We start from the raw sequence: 11,306 nt of genomic DNA on the forward strand, positions 1-11,306 counted from the left end.
TGCTCTCGGCTTCACTTTGATCGCACTTATAGCGCGAGCAAGTGAATAAAGATGGCGCAGTGACGTCACATCCGTTTAGGGACGAAAAACGTAAGGTAATTCGCCAACACGTTTTCTTCCGTACAATACACCATACACCGCCATCCCTTTAGGCTTGGCGCCTTCGTCAAATGCAGTGAGCGTCGGTGTACCGTAAAATGGCGGACGGTGACATTGATTTGTACGCCGACGATCTCGAGCAAGATTTCGCGCAGGTAATTCGTTTTTATCATTGTTAATAAGTAGCCGGTTGGTGAGTAGGCGTAGCCATTGATCAGCTGCTTACACGAAAAATGTTAAAAACTGTGAGAAAAATGCGAAGGTAGAGCGGGGTGTTCGGCGTCATGGTGGAGAGACTGTAATGATTCTCTAAAAGCGGTGTCTGCATTGTCTTCAACCGAGGACACGTTGGCTTCGTTTCATGTTTTCGCTCGCGCCCGCGTAATTATTGTTTTTCATCGTACCCACCAATGAACATTTTTCATTAATTCTATTCTACGATTACTCTATGTTGTTGCACGTTTATTAAATCGGAAACTAAAGCAAATACGTGTAATACAGGCGTACAGCGAGAGGAGCAAAATGGTGTTAGCGGTAAGGCAAATGTCGTGCAATAGTTCTTTTTTTCTACATTCATTCTACTTTTGCCAATATTCTTTTCTCAATTTCTTCTTTCTCTAGGTGTATTTTTTACTGATATATACGCAGAGTTGAATGAAACTCGGAATGAACGTATTTTCTAAATATTGATTTTCAAAAATTTATGCTAAGATGAATGTAAATAAAATGGTATTTCGAATCTAGTATAAAAATATGAAAAATGCTCATTTTTCTCTGATAATTAGAAAATCAAGTAACAATATCTTATTTTGGAAGAATGAAACGTTTTTCTGTTATAGTTACCTATTAAAGATTTAGGCTTGCACATCATGTTCTATCATGAGATCAATACAGTATAAGTGTGAGCAACAAAATGTAGAATTTTCTTCAAATAATGCATTTTTAACAATTTTATAAATTATAGGGAAAACAATTTACCCAAATTTAAGGAAGAATTTTATATTATGTCTGTGTAATCATAAATCAATCTTTTTCCCTTATGACATTTTTAATTTTTGTAACATCATAAGAGGTTTGAAATATATCATTTGAAGTATAGTCTTAACAAGGAGTGATTTTCTAAGTACAATTGAATTATAACTGTTAACTAAGATTGTATAGTGTCCTACATTTTCAACAAAATTTTCATTGACTTTTACATTTGTTTGTAATAAAAATATTTTGCATTAGATTTACATTTCCATTTTTAATAAAGTGAATATGTGCCTACATTATATGTAATACTGGAAGCAAAATATAATTTGCAACAATTTTATTCGTATGAGTTAGCTGCATACTTATGAATGACAGTGTATACACAATACTATGTACTATGTAACTCAAATACAATAATTTCTCTGCAATATATTATTGTTTATCTCTTTTAGGATGAGTTTGCTGGTGATGGTGTTGATTTGTATGATGACGTGATAGCAGCACCTGCAGGAGGTAATGGTGGCGTTTCTACAGGAAATAGTGGAGATGGTGGTGGCGATACTACATCGCCAAATGAAGAAACAAATGGTAGTGCACCATATCATCAACTTGGAAATAATATTCAGCCAAATCAAATTGGAAGGCGTCATCAACTATATGTTGGAAATTTAACTTGGGTATGCAATACAAGATTGTTCTACATATAATCAATTATTTATATTAATAATTTTATAAGAGAATAACTATTTATATATTGATGCAAATTTTGTTATTACTTCTTTGTATATTGCAGTGGACAAGTGATCAAGATATAACTGACGCTGTACAAAGTATTGGTGTATCAGATTTTGTTGAAGTAAAATTCTTTGAAAATCGAGCAAATGGACAATCCAAGGGTTTCTGTGTAATATCTCTGGGGTCAGAACAAAGTATGAGGATATGTATGGAAAGGTTGCCAAAAAAGGAGTTGCATGGTCAGAATCCAGTAGTAACATTTCCTACCAAACAAGCTTTGAATCAGGTAAACTATTCGATGTTGTATTACTTCCAAATATTACTGCAAAAACAAGATTTCTCTCCAGTGTGTTATTTTTCACGTTGTTTTTCCTCCTTTTTTTCAAATACGTATAGCAAACATAAACAATTTTGTATTATTTGTTTAAAAAGTTTGAAAAATATGTCAAAGTATGTTTCATGTGTTCTCAGTTTGAATCTCAATGTAAGACACGTCCAGCCCCAGCCCCTCAGCAAAGTCAAAGTCAGCGCCCTCATAATCCACATCAGCATCAGCCGCCAATGCCACCTCATCAACAGCATCCACAACACCCTCAACATCCTCAACATTCGCAACAGAATCACGGTCCTAGAATGATGATGGGCCCTCCGCAAGGTGTGAGACCACAAAGAATGCCACCTCCAGGTATGGGTCCACCAGGTCCAGGTGGGCCTGGTCAACAAGGACCGCCGCGCATGCATGGCCCACCAATGGGTCCTGGTCCAGGACCGCATCATCCTTTACCTGGTCATCCTAACCAAGGTCCACCGCCTCCTGGTTATCAGCAAGGACCATGGAATGGTCCGAGGCCTAATGGTCCACCTGGGCCACCAAGAGGACCAAGCGGTCCCGGTGGACCACCGCAACAAGGCCCACCAGGACCAGGTCCTGGTCAACATCGACCACCTGGAATGGTATGTATCAGAATTTTTCATTTTGTTACTATTAGTTTGAGCATTTATTTTACTTTTAATTAGCAGTTACCGCTTTCTATATTCTGGTCACCGAGGAATTTTTCACGTTTAATGTATTTCATTTACAAAATTTTTTAATTTATTACTCATACACTTTTTCGACTGCATAAATGGTACAAATACATTTTACTATTAATCAAATTGTTCATTACTGCTTCTTAAATATAGAAAACGATTTTTAATTTAATTATGGCAAATTAAAATAAGATCTTTATTTGTTTCCATTCAGCAATTCCATGGTGGTCCGCCTGGTGCACCTGGTCAAGGACCTCCGCGTGGTCCACCTGGACATCCTGGTGGACCTCCAGGTGATCCGAGAGGTGCTCAACCCCGTCCCGAATGGAATAGACCACCAGGTTTGTGAAGCATTTCACAATACATATTAAATAATATACTGAAACATCTTGGACTTAAATGCTCTTCTCTTTCTTCTTTTGATATATTATTGTAAAATTCTTTTTTCACAGCTTTTAATCTGCATGACAAAGTAAATATGGCAAATTATAATCATAAAGTGTGTATTATAAGGCATCGAAATTGTGATGTGAAAAAGATGCGAAACATGACAGAATGAATTTTAATAGATCACTTTAAGTAAGCACTATGTAATCAAATTACTGTAAAAGAAGTTCACTGATGTAATTGTTCAATGTGCATAGGAATGCATCACGGGCCTCAGGGACCACCAGGTTTCCCTCAACATCAACATATGCAAGGTCCTCAACCTGGTCAAGGCCCACCACAGAGAGGACCTCCTCCAGGTTCTATGGGTGGTGAGAAATTTAGGATGTTCATTGAATATTAACAGTATTTTATTATTCATCTTTTATCAGATAGTAATGCATGATATTGAGGGAAATTTATGTTTAGGAGTATGAAGGTACAAGGTGTTTCAGAGGTTAATAACAAAAAAAAATTGCTTCTTTTGTGTTATAAGCTTTTTCAAATTTTTTGCCACAATCTATCTAGCCGCTTGGGCCGAATTGCGTTGATTCAATTCTGAGTAAAAAAAATATTTTTATTTTATCACGAAAAGTTCTAATAATGGTATTACAATTCATTGTAAACACGATCGCATTACTTGACATTTTTCGATCAAATTGTCGCAAACCCAAAATATTCGAACGACTAAAATAATGATAATAATTCGACTAAAAGAGAACATTATATGTATGTATAAAAGGAAAATAGGTTCAAAATCTGACATAATCAGTTTTGTTAGTTTTTTCATCTCCCTCAAGGAAAATTCCAGTGATGTATTTGTTTTGAATGAATGGTGTCGCTGATATTAATTAAATTTCCGCTCGATGCATATGTTACGCAACGGTGTTACAAATGAGGCATGATGCAACGAAACATACGCTGTCATTGACACTAAACACATTAAATTAATGTAAATCGATGTATTGTTAGTTATAGAAGCACAATCTAAAGTAATAGAGCAGATAGTTTATCATGCGCAGTTTTCCAAGCTAACATAGATATTGATCAGGAATGTTACCAGGTCCAGGAGGTCCCCCGCCTGGACATGGAGGGCCACCGCAAGGACCACCGCAAGGACCTCCAGGTGGTCCAGCACCACACGTGAATCCAGCATTTTTCCCACAAGGGCCACCTCATCAACATCCAGGGCAACATCCACCAGGACCTCCAGGTCCACCTCATGGACCACCTCACGGTCCTCCTCATGGTCCACCTCATGGTCCTCCTCATGGACCTCCGCATGGTCAGCCTCATGGACCACCCCATGTACCACCGCATGGTTATGGACCACCAGCATCACAGGTACAATCTTACATTTTGCTTTTCTTTTTAAGTACTACAACAATTTTGTTTAGAACCTGTTCTAATGTTTGCGGTGACGAAGTTTGAAAATCTGAAAAATAATTTACAGCCACCTTATGGTGCACCAGGGCCTGATCATCGTCCAGAGGGTCCTCCTCCGCTTACAGAGCAAGAATTCGAAGAGATAATGAGTCGAAATAGAACAGTTTCTTCGTCTGCAATTGGTCGAGCAGTATCAGACGCCGCAGCTGGGGAATACGCGAGCGCTATAGAGACCTTAGTTACAGCCATTTCTTTGATAAAACAATCAAAGGTTGCCGCAGACGATAGGTGCAAAATTTTGATCAGTTCTCTTCAAGACACTTTACGCGGAGTTGAAACCAAGAGTTACGGTTCCGCACGAAGAGGTAAATAAAGCAATATATTTTACTGTAATGATTGCCTCTTTCTGCGATTGTGAGGTTTATCTGATATTACAAAAGGGAGTGGAAATGTTTCAAAAGTACTTTCAAGTACTTTCAACAGTACTCATTTACAATTAATATAAAGAAGAATGTTGAATTTGTTTAATTATTATGATAACTATTAACAAAGTTGTGTACATTTGGCTCATTCGATTCTGATCTTATATTTACAAATATATCATTAATTTATTTAATCACATACTTATTATTTAATCGCATAGGTATTTGGTGTAATGATAATGAAATTACTATGTTTATAATAGCATTTGTTTCAATTGTATAATACTTTTAATTAATCATTCCAGAACGATCGCGTTCACGCGATAGAGAGCGTAGTCACAGAAGGAGGCGTGAGCGTTCGAGGAGTCGCGACAGAGAATACAGAGAGAGAAGCAGGGACAGAGACAGGGAGCGCGATAGGGAGCGTGATCGCGAAAGGGAAAGAGACCGTGATCGTGACAGAGAACGCTACTATAGTGAACCATATCCACGTGAGAGATCAAGAAGCAGAGAAAGGGATCGTGAACGTGAACGAGACCGTGAATATAGAGAACGGAGCAGAGAAGAAAGGTAAGCTCAACGTTTCATCTTATTACTTTAACTGTCACTATTCAATGTACTTTCTTATTCAGTGCAATTGGTAGTCAGCTTGATTAACGGACTTAACAATATCGTGTATGCTTGTAATTCAGAAAGGGATGCTATAATTAACTGTATTACCACACAGTGAGAATATATCTTGCATTTTAAAAACAGTTTTATATATAAAAATAGTTACACAAATGAATATAGTTATTTCGATATTGTTTGAATGAAATATGTTCATTATTCATGCGTGTTACATTCTCTAGATATCTAAAATCAAGCTATGTATATTTTGATGCCTCATAAAATTTATTTATAAAATTTGCTATTTAATATAGCAATAAATAATACGACAACTGGATAATGCATGATATTTAATACAGAAAACATTAGTTTATAACAGGAATTTATTGTCAAACTATAACTAATAACTACGAGGTATTGAAATCAAATTCATTCACAAATTTTAACTATCATTAGATGTAGTATATAATTCATTCTTAATATTTTTATACTATATATATCCATTATTTATTTAAAGTAGATTCATAAAAATAATAGAATCATAAATAACTTTTATACATATGTCTCATGAGAATTTGTAAAATATGTATAATTAACTTATTTTATTTATTAGTGTTGCACAGTTTAAAGGGTGCGTTTTAAACATTCGTTTACTCCAATTATGTGTGACAACCTTTTTTCTGAGTTAGTGATTGAATATGTATCGTTCATTCTCGACTGAGAAAAGTAATATCACTGGTACCTGCTTAATTGTAGCAGGTTCAGTACCTAACCGAATAAATCGGTTGGCAGAGTGAAAAACATCATGTGCAAGAGAAATATTTTATAATATTTTGTATTAGTATGTATGTTAACAGTCTTATTTTATTTTGTAACTTCGAGAGAGAAACAAATTTGTATTCGGTACTTTAAATATACGTGCGAGTACATTTAATACCGCAAAATGTTCTCTGAATTGCAATAATTTGCACAAATAAAAAGTTTAAGTATCGAATCCGTATAACATAGTTCTTCTACTGTATGTGAATGTAATCAAAAATTTTTAATTTAAACAAATTTCCGATATTTATGACAAATCATACAGTAATATCAGTGTCATTCTCCCCTCTAATAATAATTTTTCTTTCTAAGTCGTACCTCAAAAAAATATATAGTTATTTTATATCTCTTGTATCTTACGTTGTCTGTAACCGCTCGATTTACAGAATTCATGTGTTATATAGGATTCGATAACTTGTGTATGTAAATGTTGAAAATAGAGTCTTTACCTTCAAAGTCAATGTTTTGTGTTTTTATATTCATCAAGATTAGTACTTGTTAAAAACACGAGTTTATAAATTATATGATTAATTTTGATATGTATATCGATAACGAATGAAATTTGTTTCATGGCATGCAGACATATAAAAAATATATGAAATTAGATTGATATAATTTTTGCTTCGTTTATTGAGATAGCACACACATAGAATTATTCATGCAAAGAAAATGTACAAATTTAAATTTAGTACATTGATCAAATATGTAGGTAACTAAAAAGTTTAGCATAGGCGAAAGATATTTTGAAACAGAGTATTCGTGTGTTGAGGTAACTACATTCATTATTAGAATCACCTGTTAAAATAGTACACTGGTGTTTATCATATCAGAGGTGGGAAATATGTAAATATAATATTATACTTTAATAATCATAATCCTGAAACCACGCAACAGTATTAAATATTAAAGATGGACTAGCTCTTACTTCTAAGCTTCAACTTCATTCTCTTTTCTATCACTCTCAAATAGTTCAAGACGGTTTCAGGTTTAATGATTAATCGTAAATTACTTTTTATAAAGATATATGCATATGTAAATCTGTGTGTGTGTGTATGTATGTATGTCTATACAAACACACATATACACACAAGGTCAGTAAAAAATGATTCATATCTATTAATATAATGCCCAATTAGTAGAATTTGTTATTGTACGGATGATATATATTTTTTAATGCCTATTTGTATATTTTATAATATACAAGGAATAATTCTACCTTTTACATAAATTATAAGTGAAAATTTCGTTTAACATGAATCAACTTTTATATTTTACGATTTTGTAAACAAACAGAATTGAATATCTTCTCATTTAAATATAACTTCTTTTAACTAAAACATTGTATTAAGCCTGGTAATTGTATACGTCATAACAAAAGTATGCATTTTCCATTAGTACAACACGTCAGTCAGCCAGGCCAAGAGTAAAAGAAGAACCGCCAGAGGCGGCTCCCGTCTCGTCTTCCAAGGCGTCTAGGTAATTTACTTTTTTTTTAATTAAGGTGAATGCATGTAGATTTTTGAAAAAAAATTCTAATCTTTGTTCAGTGCATAACAAAAGATCATTACAACAGAATTGTTATACTTTTGAAAGACTTACGTTATTGTTACAATATTCATAAGGAATACTTTTAAATGAAAATGTAAATTCAAAAGAGGAAGTAAAAGAATGAAAGAGGAATGAAAATGATTGGATCTCTAGGTACAGTAGAGCCTCGCATATCCGAACATTCATTATTCGAATTTTCTAATATTCTAACAGAGTATTTGTCGGCAATAGGTTCCATTTCCAGTCGCATATGCGTCTCTTTGACTAATAGGTACAAAAATTAGCAAAATTTATGATGTTGAAAATTACATGTAATACGTCTCTACATGAATATATACATATATGATTTATTTCAATCTTTAGTCAAATTGAGATCTGTAAACCTAACAAGAAACGATTGAAATTTTTAAATAATTGAAGTTGTGTCAAAAAATGATCGTTCTGTTATTATTAATCGAAAATTCTTTTATTCGAATTCTTGTATCACCCTACTGGTTCAGGTACGGAAGGTTCTACTGTATTCGACTTAATCTATATTTATCAGCTGTCCCAAACAATATGTACATAAATTAGTAATAAGGGTACCACAATATAAATAATGCAGAAAGAATTCATTACATTAAGTGTTAGAACGATTATTTGTATTGTATGATTTGAAAATTAGGTGCTGAAACTTATATGGTAGAAAATTCTGAAATTCTTTTTCTGTCGCAAGCTGGTTGAAAAAATGACATTCTATTAGAAAATTTTTATATCTGCAAATAATCTAAATGACTTCAATTTTGCATATTCAAAATTGACCATTTATACTGGCCAAATGAAATAGAGCATACTGTGTACAGAGAAGAAATAGAAAATGGCGTAAAGTTAAATTGTTAGTGTAAAGTAAAGATTTGAAATATACATATGTAAAGCATATCATAGTTTAAAAAGAAAGAAAGTGCAAATAAACAAACGAGATGTATCGCTAAAGTAAGATAATTGGCTGACGTAACTTGTGTAGGTATTATGACGATCGCTACAGAGAGCGTGAACGAGACAGAGATCGAGAACGAGAATCAAGTCGGAGACCATCGGAGAGAGAACGGGAACCGGAGCGTGAACGAGAACGAGAACGAGAAAGAGATCGTCGCGACGAAAGGGGAGACTCTTCGCATCGTTCGAGACATTAAACACGATATGTAAAAGACACCGACAAAGGATTCAGTTTGAATAGACAGGGATAAGCAGATGCAAGACAATTGTAAATACCGCAGAAATGTTTTGTGAAATCTCGTCATTGATTTCCTTGCACGCTTGTCATTTCATCAAGATCCCAAGCTGGCAATGAAGCAAACAAGAGGATACGACACATATTTATCCTACGCATTTCACTTTCAAAATATAATCTTAACGCTTTCCTGATCAAACTCCTAACGGTTGCTTTTAAAATAATCAAATGGTTGATTATTATATGTTGTATGAAGTTAGGCTTCGCTTCATATTTCGAAATTACGATTTTATTTCTAAACCTTGGAAGGAATCATTTTTTATGTAAGTGATTCATATTAATTTGTATAAATGTAAAGACTATGCACAACAATTTCATCATTTATTCAGTTATTCTTTTAGTTAATAAATTCTTGTCATCTTCTACAATCTATAATCTCCCTTTATGCACTACTTTTAAATAGAACATTTTTCAATGAATACTTAGAACATGTATGAATTTGGTCAGGAAAATGTTCAGTCGGCGTTTTCAAAGTACGTTACAAACTTAAATTTACCATAAATTTTACCAAATTACCATAAATTCGTGTGGGATTCTGATAAACATCTGGAGACGTAATAGAATCTTAAGTACACTTGTTTGGAAGTCACCGATTTTTTTTTCTCGTGTCTCGCAGCGTACATTTTAAAATAATAAAGTGAGGTGTAACGTGTATACACGTATAATCATACGTACATATATCTCTATGTAACAATTAAGGAGGGTATTTTAGTTTTGAAACTATAGAGATGTTATTGATAAAATTGTATAACAGAAGTGATTGACATAAACGCGACGAAAATGTGCTGATTCATAAGGTCGTGTTCAGTTGCGGTTTACAGAGAAATCAAACAAGCTGAAATATTCCTGGGGAAACATCCTTCTATGGCCTCCAGGAAGAATGAAGATTCCCCCTGCGGACTCGCCAATCTTCTAATCTCCGCGACGATGCAAGATTGTATCTTAATATAATACATATATAAGCTTTCAAAAAAAAAATATACGTGATAAACATGTCTTTACTTTATTCATTAGTACACACAATCTCCTGAAAGTGTTTTTTTGTTTTTCATACTATATATTTTCAATTGCTCGAAAGGTGAAAGCATTTCAGACGGCGACAGAGAACATTAGTTGTCCTGCACTTTCAGTCTCTTTCCAGTTTATTTCTGTATATTAGTAGTGTTCATAACTGCGATAAGAGGTGAAAGTGCAGTACTGCTTTAAATGAAATATATTTTATATAGAAAATTAATATTTTATCGGGATAATATTGTATTGAATATAATGACTTCGGCTATGGAATATTAATATCAGTAAACACTTGAAAACTAATTTATCAAATGTACCTAAGGGAGGCTTTGAAAAAAAAATTCATTTTATTACTTTTCAAATGTTCATACACAACTTTTATATACTATAATAATAGGTAATTGTGGGAAATTAGTTTTCATTTGGAAAGTCAATATGTTTTTCAATATTCATTTTGAATATTATGCGGTAAAAAGGACTTTTTATAGTGCAAAATATTGTGAAAGCGCAACATATTTAAAGAAAAAACTAACTTTGTTCACACATATAATGTGTAACGTAGCAATGGTCTTTATGTCATTTGGAAGTAATTTTTTTTCAAATACTTCTAAAGCATGCATATTAATCTTCATATAATTGAGATTCTACTAAACATATTCAATGTATAGAATCAAATAACATGCCAAAATATCACGACTATAATATATTAATAATTATTGTTACGTATTCTGAAAGTATGTAATTTTGAAGCAGAATGTTGTAGTTACAATTGTTCTTGATTGTATCATGATTAGAAAACAGTGACTTGTCAGAACAGCATAAACTCTTTCATGAATTAGATAATCCAAGTAGATATTATTATGTCATTCTATGTTCAGCATGATGTTTCAAGGTTTAATATACCTTTATCTCAAATCCAATCTTATTCCAGACAATGTTGCTTCAATATTTAAACATATTTTTTACCATTTTTTTAA

The 11,306-nt window shown here is 33.3% G+C and overlaps 1 protein-coding gene across 7 annotated transcripts; it reads left to right on the forward strand.

Annotated features, from left to right (window-relative positions):
* The first annotated feature begins 136 nt into the window (after positions 1-136).
* On the forward strand, positions 137-10,315 carry Cpsf6 (cleavage and polyadenylation specificity factor subunit 6). 7 transcript variants are annotated; one of them, XM_076375000.1, is made up of 12 exons: positions 148-254; positions 601-633; positions 1,527-1,751; positions 1,868-2,095; positions 2,281-2,763; positions 3,053-3,179; positions 3,483-3,596; positions 4,316-4,608; positions 4,718-5,015; positions 5,378-5,642; positions 7,896-7,976; positions 9,052-10,315. In XM_076375000.1, the coding sequence occupies exons 1-12, from the start codon at positions 198-200 to the stop codon at positions 9,218-9,220; spliced, it is 2,373 nt and encodes a 790-aa protein (XP_076231115.1). In that variant the 5' UTR covers positions 148-197; the 3' UTR covers positions 9,221-10,315. The 7 variants fall into 7 exon arrangements, with proteins under 7 accessions (XP_076231118.1, XP_076231122.1, XP_076231119.1 ...); XM_076375002.1 differs by having other exon boundaries at positions 4,328-4,608; XM_076375003.1 differs by lacking the exon at positions 601-633 and having other exon boundaries at positions 137-254.
* The last annotated feature ends 991 nt before the right edge of the window (positions 10,316-11,306 follow it).

The sequence above is a fragment of the Calliopsis andreniformis genome, chromosome 3 (genome assembly GCF_051401765.1).
Source record: "Calliopsis andreniformis isolate RMS-2024a chromosome 3, iyCalAndr_principal, whole genome shotgun sequence".
In the NCBI taxonomy this organism is placed as follows: domain Eukaryota; kingdom Metazoa; phylum Arthropoda; class Insecta; order Hymenoptera; family Andrenidae; genus Calliopsis; species Calliopsis andreniformis.

What these genes read in the sequence shown, in the direction of transcription:
- Cpsf6 (XM_076375000.1), top strand. Translation starts at nt 198, where the DNA reads ATGGCGGACGGTGACATTGATTTGTACGCCGACGATCTCGAGCAAGAT. An exon ending in CGAATGGAATAGACCACCAG is followed by an intron (nt 3,180 to 3,482) that starts GTTTGTGAAGCA and finishes CAATGTGCATAG; the next exon opens with GAATGCATCACGGGCCTCAG. An exon ending in TTACGGTTCCGCACGAAGAG is followed by an intron (nt 5,016 to 5,377) that starts GTAAATAAAGCA and finishes TAATCATTCCAG; the next exon opens with AACGATCGCGTTCACGCGAT.